The sequence below is a fragment of the Bufo gargarizans genome, chromosome 2 (assembly GCF_014858855.1).
Source record: "Bufo gargarizans isolate SCDJY-AF-19 chromosome 2, ASM1485885v1, whole genome shotgun sequence".
NCBI classification, from domain to species: domain Eukaryota; kingdom Metazoa; phylum Chordata; class Amphibia; order Anura; family Bufonidae; genus Bufo; species Bufo gargarizans.
In genome coordinates, this window is record NC_058081.1 from 91,639,760 (window position 1) to 91,663,287 (window position 23,528).

At 46.5% G+C, this 23,528-nt stretch overlaps 1 protein-coding gene across 1 annotated transcript; it reads right to left on the reverse strand.

Annotated features, from left to right (window-relative positions):
* Positions 1–23,528, reverse strand: SNRNP27 (small nuclear ribonucleoprotein U4/U6.U5 subunit 27). Its single transcript, XM_044283123.1, has 6 exons — positions 23,397–23,528; positions 21,406–21,520; positions 18,891–19,003; positions 17,570–17,649; positions 13,884–13,948; positions 1–271 (listed from the first exon to the last, which is right to left on the reverse strand). The coding sequence occupies exons 1-6, from the start codon at positions 23,434–23,436 to the stop codon at positions 217–219; spliced, it is 468 nt and encodes a 155-aa protein (XP_044139058.1). The 5' UTR covers positions 23,437–23,528; the 3' UTR covers positions 1–216.

Genomic DNA, 23,528 nt, shown 5'->3' on the forward strand with positions numbered 1-23,528 from the left:
TACATAAGAAAACCTTTTATTATACAATACAAATACAATACATACAAGTCAAAAACTAAATAAAAAGAGAAAACTAAACCCAACCATCCTCCGACTCAAGTCTCACAGGATCCCAGGGTAATCACCCCGACCAATGCCCCTATGGCACAACCACAGTGACTGCTTCCCCTGGTGGCGGGTCCTGAGTATACATACTGTACACAGCGCTCCTGCACATCAGGCAATGAAGTCCAGAGGTCTGTTGAAGCCTCCTTTCCTGTTCATGTACTGCCTGCATGGATACAAAACGCACAACGTTAGAGGTTTAACCATCATTTTATCATCACTGAATAGAGATTCATCTGTGTCAAGGAAAGGCTACTTTCACACTAGCGTTTGGTGCGGATCCGTTCAGATAATATAAACGTCTGCATCCGTTCAGAACGAATCCGGTTGCATTATCTTTAACATAGCCAAGATAGATCCGTCTTGAACTCCATTGAAAGTCAATTGGAGACAGATCCGTTTTCTATTGTGCTAGATTGTGTCATAGAAAACGGATCCGTCCCCATTGACTTACATTGTGTGTCAGAACGGATCCGTTTGGCTCAGTTTCGTTAGACGGACACCAATGCGGAATGGAGACTGAACGGAGACAAACTGATGCATTCAGAATGCAAACTGATCCGTTTTGGACCGTTTGTGAGAGCCCTGAACGGATCTCACAAACGGAAAGCCAAAACGCCAGTGTGAAAGTAGCCAAAGCTTGGTGACAACCAACAATGTAGAGCAGTGAGGCGATTTCACGTTTTTTATCCTTAATACGGATTGCCTGTGGTTTTGAAGAGTTATTACTATCTAAACGTGGAGGCACATAGCTCAGATATGCCATTGCTTCATCAGATCCCACAGGTCAGAGAATGACAAGGAAGGGGCCACCGCTGCAGCCCCTTCAAGCCTTCCACAGAGTCGCTTGGTCTGCTGCTGTGCAGAACTGAAGGTCAATACAAGTGAATGAGACCGTCCGCCGCGGCCAGAGGCACCACTGTGCACGGAAAAGCAGTCAAGGGGCCAGAGGCTGCACTAATACTCTAAAACAGGTACATTAGATGCCTTTACACTTGGCAAACATCTTTCTGCAGTGTTTCTCAGCATGAGACTGTTTGGTCCTGAACTGGATCACTCCCTGCGCTGTTATGCTGGTGAGGGCTGCAGGGTCTGAACAGGCACCACAAAGGCTGCACCGATACATTGCATTGGATCACCGCTGGCGTCCGGCAGAGCTGAGCTTCCACTGTAAAAAGGACACCTGCTAATTGCTAATGAGCATTCGTAGTAATGCTCGTTAGCGTTTATCTGACAGTCTAATATTGCCACCGATTGCGCAATAAATTCATCGGGCAATGCAGATCTTTTGACAGGTTAAAAAAAATATATATAACAAAAAAGCAGCCCAGCAGCACAAGACCAGAATTAACGGGTGCAGGTCCTCTCAGCCGCAGGCTTAGACAGCTATAAATAAGTATAGTTTCCAAAGACGAGGCAGCACTCCAATGAAAGTAGAAAATGGATCCTTTATTCCCCTACTTTCATTGGAGTGCTGACTCATCTTTGGAAATATATAGCAGGCAGCAGATCGCGGTGTCTTAATAATGGTCTGCCACTGGTAAACCACTATACAGCATGGGGAGGAGATCGCTGCATGCAACGGCAGCAGTCTCCTTTGCTAGCGAGTGGACGATTGCCGGCAAGGACCGCTTCCCCGCCCGACAATCAGGCTGTGTAATACACCCTAAACTGCCAGGATCAGAGATAACTCCAATACCGGCAGCCTAATCCTCTGGATGCTGTGGTCAATGGAGACAGCAGTAACCAGGAAGTTAAGACGGAGGGAAGAGGCTCTCATGGCGGCAGGACTGTGGAGTCGGTGTCCATTTTGGTGGAGTCAGAGTCGTTATAAAATAGACCGACTGACTCCAAAGATATATAATCAATGGACGGTACAGTTAGTTCAATGCAGTATGTGCTGAAGATATTTTCTTAAGAATGTGGGAAAAATCATTAAATGTCCTAAATGTCCTATAGAGAGGCTGTTCTCTAGCCTTAAAATAATTCGATCAGATTTGAGGTCATCTATGAAGGAGGCAATACTATTTCTCGGAACAAATTCATAGGCTCACCCCACAAATGTTATTCAGGATGTTTTTGTTGAAAACATTTTTTTTCCCCACTTAGGGCTCTTTCACACTTGTGTTCTTCTGTTCCGGCATAGAGTTCCGTCGTCTGTGCTCTATGCCGGAAGAATCCTGATCAGGATTATCCCCATGCATTCTGAATGGAGAGAAATCCGTTCAGGATGTCTTCAGTTCCAGACCGGAGCGTTTTTTGGCCGGAGAAAATACCGCAGCATGCTGCGCTTTTTGCTCCGGCCAAAAATCCTGAACACTTGCCGCAAGGCCGGATCCGGAATTAATGCCCATGGAATTAAGCTAAACGTCGTTTCGGCGCATTACCGGATCCGACGTTTAGCTTTTTCTGAATGGTTACCATGGCTGCCAGGACGCTAAAGTCCTGTTTGCCATGGTAAAGTGTAGTGGGGAGCGGGGGAGCAGTATACTTACCGTCCGTGCGGCTCCCGGGGCGCTCCAGAGTGACGTCAGGGCGCCCCACGTGCATGGATGACGTGATCGCATGGACACGTCATCCATGCGCATGGGGCGCTCTGATGTCATTCTGGAGCGCCCCGGGAGCCGCACGGGCGGTAAGTATACTGCTCCCCCGCTCCCCACTACTACTATGGCAACCAGGACTTTAATAGCGTCCTGGGTGCCATAGTAACACTGAACGCATTTTGAAGACTGATCCATCTTCAAATGCTTTCAGTTCACTTGCGTTTTTCCGGATCCGGCGTGTAATTCCGGCAAATAGAGTACACGACGGATCCGGACAACGCAAGTGTGAAAGAGCCCTTACTGCAGCGTTTTGCATATTTACAATTTATTAAAAGTTTTTTGTGTTCTAAAGTTGTATCCAATAAATATATATCTTATGTTTTACCTAAATAGCTTGATTATTGTATCATAAGGGTGATAAAAAGCTTAAATTAAGTTATCACTTAAACATGCGCCATGTATGGGGGAGTCAGGGCTTTGGCTTACTGACTCCACAGCCCTGCATGGCGGCCAGCGGTCTAACGAAGGGCCCCCGCCTATTACGTCGTGCCACAGGCTCAGTGTCACAGACTTGCCTGTGCATGCCTCTGCACTACTTTTTTGCGGTGTGGAGGCATGGATAGAAAACCCACGGAAGCACTATACAAACGGCCAGTGCACGAGCCCCAATACATATCTTTGGTATTGCAGTAATGGTACTGACCCACAGAAAACAAGTAATGCGCTAAATTTAAACTGCATAGAACAATGGCTGGGCTGCTTTATTTCCCAATTCCATCCCCCAAAAAGTTAATAAATTATATGTATCCCAAAATAGTGTCAAATATTAGAGCCAGAAAAAAAAAAAAGAAGGAAAAAAACAAAAAGCAGCCACCCATCTTTTTATTTTGTACTCCTCCTTGGCTAAAAATACTCAAAAATGCTAAGAACAACATTTCTATTCTGTCAGAAAAATGTAATGCAACCCCTGCATGCTGAGTGAGTGCTGTGTCAGTGGGGTACTAGAGATCAGACTAGGGCTCGAATATTTTTTGCAATCGAGTATGCCATCGATTAAAATAATTAAAAGAACGTTTTTCTTTAGAAAACCTCATCAGCTCTTCCCATATAAGACTTTGGTAGCCTTATTCAGGGAGTGCAGGAAGCCTTGATCGGTGACAGCAGGAAGAATCCCCAGCGCTGGAAAGACCAGATAACCGAGGTGAACTGTGTAATGTGCAGTGAGAAGGAACATTGCCTGGAGCTCCTCATTACCGAACTGCTGGCTGTCCATTAGAAGAGAGCAGCGAAGTGGACGTGACGCTCAGTGCCCTATGTGGGCATGCCTGCACAGGAAGATACTATGGCATGCATGAATAGAGTACTACACTATATCTCATCTCCACTATAGGGTTTTAATCAGTGTGACTTGGTTTTAAAGGGAATATGTAATTGATTTTTTTTTTTCTGGCAGTGAAAGGGGTTGTGCCCTTAATAATATTCTACAGTTTTTATACCAGCCCCCGGATATGAATAGTTTTGTAATTGCATGCAATTAAACATATGGCATTGCCACTGAGTTATTCAATAAAAAGTATCTGTATAGCGCCGCCTGCTTTTATTTCTTTGTCCAGCTCACCGAGAAGGCCGCACATGCTCAGTTTCATCCTTCAACTGCCTCCTGAGCTGTGATAGGGAGAGCATGGACACACCCTCTGAGTTGTGATAGGTAGAGCTCAGACACACCCCTTAGCTGCAGCAGAAGAGACACTCCCCTTGAGCAGCCAGCTTGATATAAATCTAGCAGAGCAATGAATGGGGAGATCTCTGGATCTATGAGGTACAGGGCTGGTTCTAGCTTTGTTAGAAAGAGATTGTCATGTACTAGCATTATCATTTCTTATATTAATCATGGGATAACCCCTTTAAGTGATCACCTATCCTTAGGATAGGCCATCACTAGCAGATCAGCAGGGGTCTGACACCCCACCAATCAACTGTTCTGTGTAGCTACATCGACAAAAGTCAGCGTCGAGGCTGCAAAGAACCATCATCATTGTAGTGGCGGGAGTTCACTGCTCCTATTGACTTCAATGGGAGCAGTGCTGTAGTAGTGTACCCCTACCACTACAATGTGGCTGGTGCTGTGTAGCTCTGGCGCTGACTTCTGTCGATGTAGCTACACAGAACAGTTGATCTGCAGGGGTACATGACGTTGAACCATCACTGATTTGCTAGTGATGCAGAATATAGGCCATCACTTAAAGAACCTAGGACAACCCCTTTCAAACCAGACAGCAACACATCAACATTTTTTTTTTCTAATTGTGGATTTTTTTATATTCTATTCCCTGAACATGATTATGGGGGCAGCCATCTTGTCTGGATATTTAGAGATATGCTTCACAGCAGCCACCATGGGCCATTGACACATTAGACTGGAGGGGACCTCAAAGACTTCTTCTGGATATTCAAGCACTGCGACCTGTACAGAGGTCAGGAGGGTAGATAAGCTGTGATATCACCTATTGTGAAAGGTGGATCCTGTCTTATCTTTATATAGGCGATACTAGTCATTTTTTTCAGAGCACATACACTTTCACCCAGGCATTTCATGCTCCGATGCTCTCCCTTGCCCTACTCTGAATAAGGCGGTTTGCTTATATATTTTTTACACTGCTAGGTGACGTTACCAGTAATGGGCGGGCTTTAGCCCTTCTCTAGCCTGTAAAACGAGAGGGCCTCACTGATAGGTGGAAGCCTCCGCCAAGCAGAGACCCGGTACGTCACCAGATCTAATGGAAAAGCCCTTTCCCTGCACAGGGCAAGGGAGAGCATCGGAACATTAAGGCCCCTTGCAGACTAGCGTGTCCGGATGCATTGCAGCAAACCCGCGCGAGTAGGTACCCAATTGCAGTCAGTTTTGACTGCAATTGCGTTCCGTTTAGTTTTTATTGCGCGGGTGCAATGCGTTTTGCATGCGCGTGATAAAAAACTGAATGTGGTACCCAGACCCGAACTTCTTCACTGAAGTTCAGGTTTGGGTTCAGTGTTGTGTAGATATAAGGGAAAATAATAGCATTCTTTAATACAGAATGCTTAGTAGAAGGTCAATTGAGGGTTAAAAAAAAAAAAAATTAAACTCACCTCCTCTTGATCACCAAGGTGATGGACCATGTGATGGGACGTCACCACAGGTCCTTTAGTCGGCAACTCATGATTAAAGAAGTAAGAAGAGACCGACTGCTACGCGATCAAGAGGAGGAGGGGGAGTTAATTTTTTATTTTTTTTTAACCCTCAATTGACCTTCTACTAAGCATTCTGTATTAAAGAATGCTATTATTTTCCCTTCTAACCATGTTAGAAGGGAAAATAATACAGTGAATAGACTGTCACCTAGCAACCATGCGTGAAAATCGCACCGCATACGCACTTGCGATTTTCACGCAGCCCCATTCACTTCTATGGGGCCTGCGTTGCGTGGAAAACGCACAATATAGAGCATGCTGCAACTTTCACGCAACGCACAAGTGATGCGTGAAAATCACCGCTCATGTGCACAGCCCCATAGAAATGAATGGGTCTGGATTCAGTGCGGGTGCAATGCTTTCACCCCACCCATTGCACCTGCGCGGAAAGCTCGTCCGTGTGAAAGGGGCCTAAATGCTCCGATGCTCATGTCAGAGGAGCTGCCTGGGTGAAAAAGGGGTTATGTCCGGGTTCAGCTCTGAACCCTGACAACCCCTTTAGTCGGGCCTGTGATAAGGAGATATCTTCAGTTAAATGATCTGTACAGACCAAGAGGTGGCGCCCATTATTAGTGGGCAGTGCGCGAACTGCAGGATTTTATAGTTGGTAGTATGGTAAATTAGAAATATCACAAAAAAGTTCAAAAATAGGTTTATCATAAAAACACGATTTAAACAATAGGTCATTTTCTCATGACACATGCTGTCACAATTACAGAATAAGCTAATTTGCCCTGATCTTTTGCACATGTGCTCTTGCTCATTTGCCTGGCACTGTTGCCTGGTAACCATTGTGTAAGTGAGCGTTCAGAACGGCCTTCGTGTCATTTCTACTGTTATCTTCTGCGATTCCCACTGAGAGATGTATCGGGGATTTTATTAATATTCTCTACGTAATTGTTACCTCTGTACGTCAAGTTACATTGCCATCGTTACAGCCTGTCACACCCCTATCAAAAGTAGTTAAACTTCATCCAAAACAGCATAGGATGAACAACTAGTAAATACAACACTCGGTGAAATCCACATTTGTTTTATCCCCTTAACATTCTGCTTCTTTGCCCTCTCTGATGGAGATATATACTAGGGATGTCCCGATACCAGTATCGGTACCGGACATTTGCACGAGTACATGTACTCGTGCAAATGTCCCCGATACCACTGCCGATACCTGTGCGCCGCTTCTAAATGTGTCTGTGTCCGTCCGCGGCCTGCCCCTGCATCTCGCACAGCAAATACAGCTGTGATTCCTCTGACTGAGCTGATCCGTGCGAAACAGCTCAGTCAGATTAGCAAAGAGGCAGCAGCAGGCAGTGTAATAGGACCGACAGTGGAAGCTAGCCCCGCCCTCCAACCAATCAGAGGCAGCCAGCAGTCCAGCACTGACTCACAGCACAGGGGAGTCGTGCAGGGACTCAGAGAATCGTCTGAGTTTATTAGTTCAAAGAATCGAATGAGTCAGAGACTGTCACCGAGTCCCTGCCAGGCTTCCTGCTCTGCTACATGCTACACTGCTGCATGCACCCTGTACACACAGGGAGCCGCAGAGCAGGAAGCCTGGCAGGGACTCTGACACGTCTCTGACTCATTCGATTCTTTTAACTAAAACTCTCAGACGATTCTCTGAGACCCTGCATGACTATACATTGTAATTACATCAGTCTGCTCCACTGCAGCAGAGCTGTGTTTGCCAGGAGCGAGCCCCTCTTGACCTTCAGTTCACTTGAGAGCCGACTCAGCAAGTGAACCGATGATTCGATTCTTTTGAATGAACTGATTCGAATGAACCGATTCATAAAAAAGATCCGAACTTCCAATCTAAATGCCTCTCCAGAGTCCAGACAAAGTTATAGGAACCGACCCTAGTAAGTGTATAAAGCTTAGTTAGAAGATTATAACCAGCCCAAGTGGTCACAGACAGAAAGAAATAAAGGTGTTGTGTCTGTCTTCTATCGCCCTGGTCCTTCCCTTCCTGCCTGCAAGCTGCACATTGATCTCTAAAAGCAGGCATTAGGGCAAGAAGAAATATACATTACTGTATGATGGCCACAAGACTATTATACTGAGGAGGGAGGGGCTTCAAAAATTGTTGTCCTGCCCCCATACAGTACAACGTCTCCTTGTGGCTGCCCCCCATACAGTACAACGTCTCCTTGTGGCTGCCCCCCATACAGTACAACGTCTCCTTGTGGCTGCCCCCCATACAGTACAACGTCTCCTTGTGGCTGCCCCCCATACAGTACAACGTCTCCTTGTGGCTGCCCCCCATACAGTACAACGTCTCCTCGTGGCTGCCCCCCATACAGTACAACGTCTCCTCGTGGCTGCCCCCCATACAGTACAACGTCTCCTCGTGGCTGCCCCCCATACAGTACAACGTCTCCTCGTGGCTGCCCCCCATACAGTACAACGTCTCCTCGTGGCTGCCCCCCATACAGTACAACGTCTCCTCGTGGCTGCCCCCCATACAGTACAACGTCTCCTCGTGGCTGCCCCCCATACAGTACAACGTCTCCTCGTGGCTGCCCCCCATACAGTACAACGTCTCCTCGTGGCTGCCCCCCATACAGTACAACGTCTCCTCGTGGCTGCCCCCCATACAGTGCAACGTCTCCTCGTGGCTGCCCCCCATACAGTACAACGTCTCCTCGTGGCTGCCCCCCATACAGTACAACGTCTCCTTGTGGCTGCCCCCCATACAGTACAACGTCTCCTTGTGGCTGCCCCCCATACAGTACAACGTCTCCTTGTGGCTGCCCCCCATACAGTACAACGTCTCCTTGTGGCTGCCCCCCATACAGTACAACGTCTCCTTGGAATGTTATAGTTCTGTTTTTGGGCCCTTTGGTTGGTCAGTGGTCATTCATACTTACCTGCTGGCTGCTGCGATGTTCGTGTCCGGCCGGGAGCTCCGCCTACTGGTAAGTGACAGGTCTGTGCGGCGCATTGCTAAATGAACTGTCACTTACCAGTAGGAGGAGCTCCCGGCCGGACACAGACATCGCAGCTCGCAGGTAAGTATGAATCTTGTTAATGCTATAGAGGGAGGGGGGGCCGATGATGGGCGCACACTGTGCCACCAACGAATTATTACAATAGAGGGAGGAAGGGGGGGGCGGGGGGGCGCACACTGTGCCACCAACAAATTATTACAATAGAGGGAGGGAGGGGGGGCGGGGGCCGCACACTGCCACCAACCTATTATTACAATAGAGGGGGGGGGGGGGCCCGCACTGGCCACCAATGATATTCAAACTGGGGAGGGGGGGTCTGCCCTCGGGATATGATAGTACAATTCACCCCTTCAGGTGCGGCACCTGAGGGGTTAATTGTGCTGATCACGGCCCCCTGTAAGAGATCGGGTGCTGCCAGGCAGCAGGGGGCAGTCATGTACACAGTTTGTAGTATATTCTAACTAGAAGCATCCCCATCACCATGCCTCTGTGTTAGAATATACTGTCGGAAATGAGTTTTCACGATCTAACTCATATCCGACAGTATATTCTAACATAGAGGCGTTCCCATGGTGATGGGGACGCTTCAAGTTAAAATATACCATCGGATTGGAGAAAACGCCTATCCGATGGTATAAAAGGGACTCCAGACTTTACATTGAAAGTCAATGGGGACGGATCCGTTTGAAATGGCACCATATTGTGTCAACGTCAAACGGATCCGTTTGTCTCCGCACGGCCAGGCGGACACCAAAACGACTTTTTTTTCATGTCCGTGGATCCTCCAAAAATCAAGGAAGACCCACGGACAAAAAAACGGTCACGGATCACGGACCCACGGACCCCGTTTTTGCGGACCGTGAAAAAATACTGTCGTGTGCATGAGGCCTTAAAAAAATGGTATCGGGACATCCCTAATATATACATAGCAAAAACAATGCAACAGCACTCTGCAAACACAAATAATAAAGTAAATACAATAGTGCCATACTCACTATAGAGAATGTACTAATGCCAAGTTATTAATGTGAGATTCTTGGTAAACACATTTTGTACAACATTTTGTGCCTGTCCGCCAGCAACAAGGCAATCTCTTTAGGACAGGAACATACACTAAATACCACGTTCACTGGTGCCAAACTGGCCTCCATTAAATTCATGGAATGCAGGTTCCACATACATGCTGAGCCCACTCTAAATTTTACCGCATCTAGTGCCAAATGGCCTCCAATAAATGCAAAGAGAGCAGGCCACAGCTTTATAATTACACTAATTACTATCAGCCTATGGGACAGACAGGTTAGGCCTCTTGCACACGACCGTTTTTTTTTTTGCGGTCCGCAAAAACGGGTTCCGTAGTTCCGTGTCCGTTTTTACTTCCGTGAGTCTTCCTTGATTTTTGGAGGATCCACGGACATGAAGGAAAGTCGTTTTGGTGTCCGCCTGGCCGTGCGGAGCCAAACGGATCCGTCCTGACTTACAATGCAAGTCAATGGGGACGGATCCGTTTGACGTTGACACAATATGGTGCAATTGCAAACGGATCCGTCCCCCATTGACTTTCAATGTAAAGTCAGGAGTCCCTATTATATCATCGGATCGGAGTTTTCTCCATTCCGATGGTATATTCTAACTAGAAGCGTCCCCATCACCATGGGAACGCCTCTATGTTAGAATATACCATCGGATTTGAGTTACATCGTGAAAACTCATATCCGACAGTATATTCTAACACAGAGGCGTTCCCATGGTGATGGGGACGCTTCAAGTTGGAATATACTACGAACTGTGTACATGACTGCCCCCTGCTGCCTGGCAGCAGGGGGCAGACCCCCCTCCCTACCCAGTTAGAATATCATTGGTGGCCAGTGTGCGGCGCCCCCCCCTCCCTCGCTCGCTCTATTGTATTATCATTGGTGGCCAGTGTGCGGCCTCCCCTCTTCTCCCCCCCTCCCGATCATTGGTGGCAGCGGAGCGTTCCGATCGGAGTCCCAGTTTAATCGCTGGGGCTCCGATCGGTAACCATGGCAACCAGGACACTACTCTACTGCAGTCCTGGTTGCCATGGTTACTTAGCAATATTAGAAGCATCATACTTACCTGCTGCGCTGTCTGTGACCGGCCGGGAGCTTCTCCTACTGGTAAGTGACAGGTCTGTGCGGCGCATTGCTTAATGATCTGTCACTTAACAGTAGGAGGAGCTCCTGGCCGGTCACAGACAGCGCAGCAGGTAAGTATGATGCTTCTAATATTGCTAAGTAACCATGGCAACCAGTAACCACTGGCCACCAATAATATTAAAACTGGGGAGGGAGTGGGGCCTGCCCCCTGTGCCTGGCAGCCCCTGATCTCTTACAGGGGGCTATGATATGCACAGTTAACCCCTTCAGGTGCGGCACCTGAAGGGGTTAATTGTGCGGATCACAGCCCCCTGTAAGAGATCGGGTGCTGCCAGGCAGCAGGGGGCAGTCATGTACACAGTTCGTAGTATATTCTAACTTGAAGCGTCCCCATCACTATGGGAAAGCCTCTGTTAGAATATACTGTCGGATCTGAGTTTTCACAAAGTGAAAACTCAGCTCTGAAAAAGCTTTTATGCAGACGGATCTTCGGATCCGTCTGTATGAAAGTAGCCTACGGACACGGATGCCAATCTTGTGTGCATCCGTGTTTTTTCACAGACCCATCGACTTGAATGGGTCCGTGAACCGTTGTCCGTCAAAAAAATAGGACAGGTCATATTTTTTGGACGGACAGGATACACTGATCACGGAGGCGGATGACAAACGGTGCATTTTCCGAGTTTTCAACGGACCCATTGAAAGTCAATGGGTCCGCAGAAAATCACGGAAGACGGAGCAACGGCCATGAGTGCACACAACGGTCGTGTGCATGAGGCCTTAGTTAGGAGTGCAGTAAAAGAGGTATAATAAAGAGTGGGCTTAGCATGCATGTGGGACCTGCATTCCCTGAATTTAATGGGGAGGGGGTCAGAGGAGGTAGTATGTACTGTTCCTGTCCTAAAGAGATTGCCTTGTTGTTGGCAGACGGGCAGAAATAATTTTGTACAAAATGTATTTGCCAAGAATCTCACATTTATAAAATAGCATTAGTACATTTTCTATAGTGAGTATGGCACTATTGTATTTACTTGATAATTTGTGTTTTTGCTTTTGTGCTTCCAGACATGGCGATGTGCACCTGCGCACTGAGATGGGCTGACTAACCCCCATTTTTTACTTTGGAGATCTATAGAGCACAGTGATCTTATGGGTACTGTCAGTGTACCCACCAGATAAGTAGCAGGAAAGCAGTGGACAGACAGTCATTCTTCTGCCGCAGCTAACAGCATTGGAGATTACTCTGATCCTAGATGGTCAAAACTAAGTCCATAGTAAGCAGATGGTCAAACTAAGTCCATAGTAAGCATATAAGGTGTTTGACAAAGAGAGGCCTCCTTCAGTCAGATCCTCCACTTCATGTTATACACCAATGGGTTAACATGACAGCTAGGGGCCTAACTAAGGCCCTCATGGCTGAAAGCCTATTAAGGCCCTACCAGGATAAAAAAAAAAAAAAAAAAAAAAAAATACAACCTGTCCTGCAAGCCCTCATACAGCTTTGTTAACTGAAAGACGAAAAGTTGTGGATCTTGGAATTGGGAGACAAAGATGATTGTATGATGTGCATGGGTGGAAAAAACAGAAGTTTACTTGTGTGTGTTCCGTTTCCGTACCACAAGAAAATAGAACGTGTCCTATTATTGCCCTCATTACAGATAAGGATAGGGCTGTTTTTTTAGGGGCCAGCTGTTCCGTTCTGCAAAATACGGAATGCACACGGACGTCATCTGTATTTTTTGCGGACCGCAAAATACATATGGTCGCGTGCATGAGACCTTAAATTGATGGGGACCCTACTGCTGGGAGCCTCAGTGATCAAAAAATGGGTACCCTGTACCCCTCTCTGTGGGAGTTCCAGAGACAGCCAAGCAAAGCTCTTCACTATTTCTGGAACTCCAATAGAGATGAATGGAGAGAGAGAGTTTGCATGCCCAACATGATGATAATTTTGGAAGGCGGGGGCAGCAATAAGATCATCACTAATCTAATAGTTAGGGAATAACTTTTAACAAGTGGAATAACCATTTATTGAAGTGTTAAAGGATAACCGTCATATTTTCACTCAAAATTCAATTTTCATATATGTTGTTGCCGCTGTGGTGATAATCCATAATCACTAATTATTGTGTTCACATACCACTTGTTTAATAAGATTCCGTCCATAGCAACCGCTCCTCACAAGACTTCTTCTCAAGATGGCGCCAATGCCCTTAGGGTCCATTCACACGTCCGTAATTTGGGTCCACATTCGTTCCGCAATTTGCGGACCCATTCACTTTCAATAGGGGGGTGGAACGGATGCGAATCCGCATTTCCGGGATCCGCAATTCCGTTCCTGAAAAAAAATAGAACATGTCCTATTCTTGTCCGCAATTGCGGACCAGAAAAGGCATTTTCTATTATAGTGTCTGTGATGTGCGGTCCGCAAATTGCAGGTGTCTGTGTTTTGCGGATCCGCAATTTGCAGATCCGCAAAACACATACGGATGTGTGAATGGACCCTTACCCTGAGGCTAAGACCTCCCTCCCTAACTACCCAGAATTCATTCGGCTCATCTTGGGAACGCACAGCCTCACCCTAACCAGACTTTCTGCAGACTTAAACACGCCCTCTTCCTCCTGAGTAGTTGATTGCGAATATTCTAATCGCAAATTTTTATTGCGAATATTCTTATTGCAAATTTTTATCGCTAATATCGGCACTATTCTGGTCCGACGGGAGCGCACACGCAACATTTGGGACTGCCCACTACTACAGCCTCTGTACATAGAAGATAGGAGACGGAGGACACCTAGCAACGCTGTTTTAGCCGCACCACTGAAATACCTGGGGGAGCAAAGAGCAAGCTGCACTTACCTATACAAAAGTATAGCCAATTACATAAAAAAAAAAAAAAAAAAAGTCATGTGGACATGCAAGGCCTTACCTGTATTTTCTTTTCTGAGACACATTTATGGCATATGCATTAACAGATCCATCTACTTTCTTCCCCTGAGAAAGAACAAAGAAAGACACGGTCATTTTGGCAGCTACATATGTAGTGTCGGGCATCACCATATTGAAATAAGAGCTCTGCACCAGTACTAGCAGCACCTTTTTTTTTGCCCTGTCCTTCATCCACGAATGTGCCAGCAAACTCAAAAATGTTGGACTTTTTTTTTTTTTACCCTTTAAAGAGGACCTTTCACTACTCTACAAACGAAAAACTAACTATACCTGTGGGCAGAGCGGCTATGAGCTGTGCGCTGCGATTGGCCAGCAGTGCAGCAAGGGACACGCCTCCTATAAGAAAACAGTCAGAGGGAGCGCAGGCACCGAAGCCTATACCGGGCGAACGGAGCGGCGCCCAGACTTGCTAGTAAGTGCAGGGGGACCCCTGGGCGCTGCTCTGCCCACAGGTATAGTTAGTTTTTCGTTTGTAGAGTAGTGAAAGGTCCTCTTTAAGGCTCATTTTTGTCTTTGCATTTCGTTTTTTTCCTCCCCACTTTCAAAGAGCCATAGCTTTTAAAATTTTCCATTCAAACAGCCATATGAGAGTTAATTTTTTGTGACACATTTTATTATTTAACCCCTTAGGGACCTGGCTCATTTTCACCTTAAGGACCAGGCCATGTTTTGCAAATCTGACCAGTGTCACTTTACGTGGTGATAACTTTAAAACGCTCTTACTTATCCAGGCTATTCTGAGATAGTTTTTTCGTCACATATTGTACTTCATGACACTGGTTAAAATGGAGTAAAAAATAATTTTTATTTATAAAAAAATAAAAATAAATAAATGACCAAATTTACCAAAAATTTTGCAGATTTTTAAGTTTCAATTTCTCTACTTCTATAATACATAGTAATACCTATAAAAATTGTTATTACTTTACATTCCCCATATGTCTACTTCATGTTTGGATCATTTTGTGATTGCCATTTTATTTTTTGGGGAAGTTACAAGGCTTAGAAGTTTAGAAGCAAATCTTGAAATTTTTCAGAAATTTTCAAAAACCCACTGTACAGGCACACGGCAGGGCACAGAAGGAAAGGAACGCCATACGGTTTTTGGAAGGCAGATTTTGCTGGACAGTTTTTTTGACAACGTCCCATTTGAAGCCCCCCTGATGCACCCCTAGAGTAGAGACTCCAAAAAAGTGACCCCATTTTAGAAGTTTCCTACGTGATAGGGTGGCAGTTTTGTTGGTACTAGCTTAGGGTACATATGATTTTTGGTTGCTCTATATTACACATTTTGTGAGGCGAGGTAACAAGAAATAGCCGTTTTGGCACAGTTTTTATTTTTGGTTATTTACAACATTCATCTGACAGGTTAGATCATGTGGTATTTTTATAGAGCAGGTTGTCACAGACGTGGTGATACCTAATATGTATACTATTTTTTTATTTTTATTTATGTAAGTTTTATACAAGGATTTCATTTTTTAAACAAAAAAAAAAAATGAATCATTTTAGTGTTTCCATAGTCTGAGAGCTTGCCATTGCACTTTTTGTGATGTAAGGTGACAAAAAATGGTTGGTTTGTTTTTTTTACACTTTTTTTTTTTACGGTGTTCACCTGAGGGGTTAGGTCTGGTGATATTTTTATACAGCAGGTTATTACGGACGCGGCAATACCTAATATGTATACTTTATTTTATTTACTTACTTAAGTATTACACAATAACAGCTTTTTTTTAAAACAAAAAAATAAATATTTTAGTGTCTCCATATTCTGAGCCATAGTTTTTTTTTTTTTGGGGTGATTGTCTTAGGTAGGGGCTCATTTTGTGCGGGATGAGGTGACTGTTAGATTGGTACTATTTTGGTGGGCGTACGCCTTTTTGATCGCTTGCTGTTGTACTTTTAGTGATGTAAGGTGTAGGGTTGTTGCGGGTATTGAAATTTCAATACCCAATCGATACTTTTGTCCCGGTATCGATATGATACCAGGATTTCCATTTTTTTTGATACTGGGCTGCGCTGTCTAGTATCTCTGAACATGAGCGCTCATGTTCCCTCAGCAGCACAGGGGAGAAGGAAGCAGTCCCTCCCCCTGTGCTGCTGCTGCCACCGATGAACAGAGAGAGGGGCAGGCGCACTGCGCCACCAATGATAGGAATTTCCTGGGTCCAGACTTAAAGTATTAGGCTACATAGAGCGGCGCCCAGAGATGTCCCAGCACTTATTATTCCTGGGCACCGCTCCGTTCGCCCGCCGTTCCCAGGAATAATAGTAAGTGCTGGGACATCTCTGGACGCCGCTCTGTGTAGCCTAATACGTTAAGTCTGGACCCAAATAAAGTCTAACACATAATACAGGAGACAGGTGCCGGCAGCAGAATCGCATAGCCGGCACCCTGCCTCTGACAGGGAGCTGCGATCAGCGGCAGTTAACCCCTCAGGTGCGGCACTTTTTTTTTATTTCACACCTTTGACCCCATGCTGGGTATAATTACCAGATGTTGATTCAGTTACATATTTATTCCCAGAGAATTCTTGTACAGTCACTCAGAATTGAGAAAGCTCGTTGGAAGAACGAGTGAAAAGTTTTCAAGAAATCTACAGTACGTCCAGTTGCCTTGATTTATTCTTTACAGATATACCATGACCTGGATAAACGAGAACCTTCACAGACATCTCCAATATAATGCAGACAATAATAGGACAGGTTCTATTTTCTTTTGCGGAATAGAAATAAGGACATACGGAAACGGAATGCACATGGAGTACCTGCCTTTTTTTGCAGACCCATTGAAATGAATGGTTCCGTATAAAAAAATGGAACGGACATGGAATGAAAACATGTTCGTGTGCAAGAGGCCTAAGGGTCCATTCACACGTCCATAGTGTATTGCGGATCCGCAATACACCCGGCCGGCATCCCCATAGAACTGCCTATTCTTGTCCCCAATTGCAGACAAGAATAGGACATGTTCTATTTTTTTCCAGAGCCGCGGACCGGAAGATCGGGGCGCGCTCCGGAAATGCGGATAGCACACTGTGTGCTGTCCGCATCTATTTCGTCCCCATTGAGAATGTATAGGTCCGCACCTGTTCCGCAATTTGCGGAACGGATGCGGACCCATTATTACAGATGTGTGAATGGAGCCTTAAGCTGAGCTTCAGACATGACTTTGCAGGCAGATCACCATGACAGGCCTGAGAGCCTTAACAAGACCCCAGGCTGTCATAGCAACCGATCAGCAGTGGGGTCTCTGATTGGTGGACAGAGGGAGCCCTCTCACTTTGCCTAACCCCCCCAATACCGCGGCTGCTACTGACAGCAGCATCTGAGGGGTTAAATAACAAGGATCCGAGTCCTCTCCGAATCCGGTCACTGCCGGAGGGTGCCTGGTGCATCATATGTCAGGGAGCTAAAGGCCATAAGCTCTTTACAACCCATTGGTATTGTTCAAGTGTATCTAAAGAGTGAAGTCTGCAAATACTCCAGTTTCTAGGGGAGAATATCTCCAGACATTCAGAGGCTTACAATACTGAGTAAGGAGCTCGTGTCTCATTTTCTATTTCATTCCGATTGCGGTCACTGTAACTTTTAGGGTAGAAGGGGAACATACAGTGTAATGTACTGTGACACACAGATCTACTGAAAAGATTATACTTGCATTACCTTAGTGGTGTCAAATGAGCTAAAACCCATCATCTTCATCATTTCAATCTCCTCTTCAGTCTTTCCTTCAAGTTCCTCCGCTGCAGAATAAACTTATATGATTAGCGATGGCCTTTATAAGCGTCTACAGTGGGAGGAGGATTTATACAGAGAAAAACTGTCAAATGTTTATATGGATTACAGGTAGCTATAACTCAGATAGCCCAGTCATTTATTAATCTGAAATACACCTAAATTAGGCGTATTTCAGGTGCACATGGCAGAGCAATGGTTAGCTGCGCCGCAATCTGCGACTTTTCCCCGCTCACGCAAGGTCTAAAGAAGGGGGCGGGTCAGCAGGCTGTTGTAGGTGAAGAAAATGGTCCAAATGTAAGCCAGCTAAGAAGAGGTCTTACATTTAGAACTGGTGCTGAATGCCCTGAAGTTATGGGGAAGCCGGCACCTCTTCATAACTCTGGGGGATACACCGCTAGCTATGGGGCTTTAAGACGGGCGGCTAAAACGTGTGCAGTTAGCCTTGTAGTGCAGGGGCATTTGTAAGTGCTGCAGGATGGGGGGGAACTAACTCTCCTTGGAGAGAGAGCACCTTAATCAGCGTGAGGAGACTGACATACAGGCCATCTACAACCTGATCACACAGGATCATCTCACATGCAATCTCCAATCCTCACAAGACCTTATTCCCTACTCTTATCTGCTCTTTCCACAATCACCTCCAATTTGTTCTCCCTTTCATCCCCTATATTTTGGAACTCTCTTCCCCAACATATCAGACTCACCTACAGTGGAAACCTTCAAAAGAAACCTGGAAACCCACCTCTTCAGACAAGCCTACAACCAGTGACCCTGCTGCCACTACAACACTGTATGACCAGCTTCACCCTCGCCAAATAATTTAGGTTACAGGAAGAAAGTGTATGCAGAACCAATGGACAGAATGGGGTTTTCTAAGGCTACTTCACAGTGGCCGTAGCAGGATCCGGAGCGGACTTCCGACGGCACGGTGGGCTAGCGTTAGCACAGATCCGGTGGGGAACAACCTGCTGCCGCCAGTGTGAAGGTAGACTAATAACAGCTACAAATGGGCCAGATTTAGCACAGTGGCTGATGCTGGGTGATAAACCTGGCGTAGTCTAGATATTACCTACCTGCGAGGAGGCTTATTTTGTGCAAGAATCATGCGCCTGAATTTTGGTACATCAGAAAAAAAATAATAATAATCACGCTCCTTTTCAGCAAAGGCAGAAATCAGTGCCTGCAAGACATAATACACGTGGCACACAGCCTCCGTGGTTTAAACCTCATATAAAGGCACGCTCACCTGTGATCTGATGCTCCTTGACTACTTTTGAATCTTTACCATCTTTATCGTCATCACGCCTCTCCTTAAGTCTACCAGGTGAGAGGGAGGAAGACCTGTGCCGGCGGGGTGACCTGATAACCACAAAAAAAAAAAAAAAACATAACGATCTCAAAGCTCTAATTCACAGTAAAGTGGAATCCCAGCTGTGGTCTACAAAAGGCTATGCAGCCCCCACCCCCATGGGTATTGCTCCCTGCAATGTATTTTCCAAAATGCTGGCTCTGCTTCATCAGCCATGACCAGTCACTGCAGGGTAACTGCATGCTAGTTTTGGGCAATTAATTGAAATATAATAGTTGAGTTACCTGCTCTATGGAGTCCTGGGGTCCACGCGCTGACAATGAAGTGGGATGCCCTGGGGGAGGGGCCCCTCAGCATTCTGACAGTGCTTGGGGATAGCCCTGTATAGACAAGTTTTATCCTACATCTTCTTTCAGCTTGTCTCTGCCGGGTCTCAAACCCAGGACCTGCTGTATGGGAGGCAGCATCTTTGGTAATCCCTGCTCCCTTACACGGTGTCTCCTCCAAAGACATGTAAAAGAATCTCAAGCTCCTACCACATTAGCTGCTGCATCATAAAGGGTACATGTATGTACAGGTGGTACTCCCAGGGCACTCTAAATCGTGTTCTCTTGGGACAGATGGTATTCCCATTAAACAGAACAGTGCTGGCGATACGTTCAGGGGCCCAAGCAGTCTGCCGGGCAGATCACTAACAAAATAATCGTTCAGTAAATGGAATCAAGGTAAAATGTTCAATTAATGGCGATTTTAATTCAGGTCATAATCACCCAGTCCTAGTACATGGTAGTGTAGAGCTGGCCATACACATTACAATGTAAGGGGGTACGGGGACCTCTACTACTGTATCCCCCAAGTCTGGTTTCAGGGTAAGGAAGTATTGGGCATGTTGGATTTCACTATGTGCAAGCTGTTCTCTCTCCAAGCCAGCCGCAGCTTATCCGCCTCTCCCTACTGAAGTAAACATGCACCCTCTCCAAATACAAGCGTGCACGTTTACGAGGTAGATGGGGGTGAGGCGAGGGCACGAGGTGTGGATTTAGCCGTCAGCCGATTATTTATCCCATAATATTCGGGTTATGGCAGACAAGCTGAAAAGGAGGCCTAGGACAGTCTGAAGCACCTGCAGTCTCTTCAGTGTTATGTTTCTCCCTCATGCTTTACACTGCAGCTCTGTGTGCTCAAATTGGTTGCTGTGTACGAGAACAGGTGATCAAGGCACGCCAAGATGATTTCCCCTACAGTCAGTACAGGTATGTTGAATACAGCAGAATGGTGTGCAATATCATACTGTAATGAAAGCTCCTGTTACAGCCACAAGCATTGATGCTAATTAGTGTTTTTTTTTTTTTAGATCTGCCATCACTTTATGATCAACGAGAGTCTGACTTTTAGGTCCCCGCACAATCCTTAGAATGAAGGAAATGCAGCATTGCAGCTCCTTCCCTGCACAGCAATGCACCTAGCCATTGCAAGGGAACAAGGAACTTCAGCCCTGCTCCACTCAAATGAATGGGGTCAGCAGCAGTTCCCAGCTCCACAGCAGCGCTGCGCAGGAAATTGTAGAAGAGTACACAGTGCTACATAGTGCAGTGCATTTCCTTCATTCTCAGTACTGGTGAGCGTTGCTCAGGTCGGACACCTACCAATCGTATCATCAGGGCTAATCCTAGAGATATATCCCCACTTTACAAGATGGGAATAATTCTTAAAAGGGTTTTTTCAGGAATTATTAACAATTTAGTTATGGCCCTTAGCGTGGATCACCTAATGACAGAGTCCTACTTAGCTGCTCCGATCCTGCGCCCTGGGTCCCGTTCCTCTTGGAGACATGCCACCACTGAAGCCAGTCACTGGCTTAAGTGGCACAACTGACCATGTCCATATCCGGCCAGACGTAAACAAGCTGGTGAATGAAAGATGGCTGAACAGGACCCGGGTGCAGGACTGAAGTTATGGGGAGGAGACAACATAACAGTAAAGTATATCATTCTATGTTCTCCATGTGGAATTTCCAGTCCAGGCACACTGGCCATATATCGGTGTGTGTGTATATCTGTATGCAGGCAGACTGGCCATATATCGGTGTGTGTGTGTATATATCCGTATGCAGGCAGACTGGCCATATATCGGTGTGTGTGTGTGTATATATCTGTATGCAGGCAGACTGGCCATATATCGGTGTGTGTGTGTATATATATCTGTATGCAGGCAGACTGGCCATATATCGGTGTGTGTGTGTATATATATATCTGTATGCAGGCAGACTGGCCATATATCGGTGTGTGTGTGTATATATCTGTATGCAGGCAGACTGGCCATATATCGGTGTGTATATATATATATCTGTATGCAGGCAGACTGGCCATATATCGGTGTGTGTATATATCTGTATGCAGGCAGACATCATAGTGCAAGCAGATGACCAAGCAAAAAAACTGCACGCTGGTACCTGGAGCGGCGTCTATGTGGAGAACGTGACCGGCTCCTCCGTCTCTCTCGGGACCTGGATCGCTCTCGTCTCCTCCTTTCACGCTCTCTGGAAGTGGATCTGGAACGTCTGCGTTCTACCAAACATGAAAACACATTTATTAGGTTGACATCTTGCTGCATTAGAAGACACTAGAGAGGGGAGGACATCTTACTTTCCTCACATATAACACTGACGTATTCTGAAGCACTATGCAGACATCATCACTCACTGTCCCCAGTGGAAATCACAATCTACGTTCCCCAGATTATTCCTCTTTGCACCGGAGAATCCAAAGGAAACCGACACAAACACTGGGAGAGAATGTCAGGGAATAAGTCCTTTTTACCTGTCATACTTACCTGCGCCGTGTGCCCCGTCTCCTGCTTGTTTACTTCCGCTGCATCATTGGCATGGTCACATGCTCTGCTGCAGCCAATGACTGGTCTCAGAGGTGATGAGTCCCCAAGTGGCATGTCACTGCTGAGGACAGTCACTGGCTGCAGCTGCACACGTAATTCCATTGGTCTGGAAGTTTAAAGAGCCTCTGTCAGCAAGATCAATCCTAATAAACCAGGGACATTGTCTCTCCTCTTTGATTGACAGGGCTAGACCTCCATTAGTCCCGTGTCCTCACACCTGTGCCGAGCCAGCTCAGTGACTTGGCTCTTGTGCAGTGGATCTGATGCTGCTTTCCGAGCTCACCAGATCCACTGCGCAAGCGCAGAGTTACTGCGCCGTCTTGGCGCTGGGGCAAGAACATAGATCTAGCCCTGTCAATCAAAGGGTGAGAGTGAAGGATGCCAAAGCAGAGGGGCATCGCGTTAGAGGTGCTTCAACGGCTCCAGCCAGATTCTCGGGTGATTGAAATAAGAAACTTGCATAAAGATAAAAAGTTATATATCTGGGCAGCAGGCTCATTCTATAGGAAAAAAACTATCATTTGACTCAGCAGGACCAATTTAATAGGGTTGATCATGCTGACAGGCGCTCTTTAAAGGACGAGAGAGCTGGCCTGCCCTAGGGCGAGTGCTTGGCTGCATAATGACAACTGGAGCAAACAAACCTCTGACTCCAGCTGTTTAACCATTTGATCACCACCCATGGTGAAAAGAGGCTGCCCCTTGAAGGCTATCTGCGCACTAAACCTGATGCGGCACTCTGTTCTCGGCATGGGGTGGGTCAGCCGGACTCAGGGGGTAAGGGCGAGGCCCACAGCGTAAACGGACAAGCCGCATACATACAATCCGCACCTAGAGTCAAGTGGTGTGAATTACGCTGCAGAAAGTGTACACCGCATGCGGATAATATAAGACTCCTCCGCACTGATTTTCTCGGTATCAGTGGCCCCCTCCCATCTAGTAGCTATCCTCTATCCTGTGGGCAAGGGGTCAGGTGCATGGCGGCACCTGCTGGGGATCGGGGGCGCCCCTCAATGCTGTAACTATCCGTCAGTTAGATGGTCCGGCTCTGGGAGTATGGGAAATACAAGGACCGCACGTTGTATGGGATGGTTAGTTAAAGGGAACCTGTCACCGGGATTCTGTGTATAGAGCTGAGGACATGGGGTGCTAGATGGCCGCTAGCACATCCGCAATACCCAGTCCCCATAGCTCTGTGTGCTTTTGTGTAAAAAACAACAACGATTTGATAGATATGTAAATTAACCTGAGATAAGTCCTGTCCCTGACTCATCTCACCTACAGGACTCATCTCAGGGTAATTTGCATATCTATAAAATCGTTTTTTTTTTTTTTTTTACACAATAAAAGCACACAGAGCTATGGGGACTGGGTATTGCGGATGTGCTAGCGGCCATCTAGCAGCCCATGTCCTCAGCTCTATACCCCAAATCCCGGTGCAGGTTCCCTTTAAGCCGTTGTCTCGCACTTTCCTGCGCCACCATAAGGCGCTCGCCACAACCTATAACCGGCGCCTGTCTAGGACACAGAACCCCAACATCCAGCTCTCACCTCTCCGCCGGTCCGGGGACCGGCTCCGGCTGCGAACCATCTCCTCGCTGCACCGGAAAAACACCGCCTGGAAGTTTCCAGACACTGCGCGCACCCAAAACCTTTCCCCTAACAGCAAGCCTCCAACTGCAA

Excerpts from the sequence above, each read along its gene's own strand:
- SNRNP27 (XM_044283123.1), bottom strand. The coding sequence starts at position 23,436 with ATGGTTCGCAGCCGGAGCCGGTCCCCGGACCGGCGGAGAG. Across the intron at positions 19,004-21,405 it reads CCACATAGACGCCGCTCCAG|GTCACCCCGCCGGCACAGGT; the intron begins GTACCAGCGTGC and ends TGTGGTTATCAG. Across the intron at positions 13,949-17,569 it reads GCTCATTTGACACCACTAAG|GGGAAGAAAGTAGATGGATC; the intron begins GTAATGCAAGTA and ends GTTCTTTCTCAG.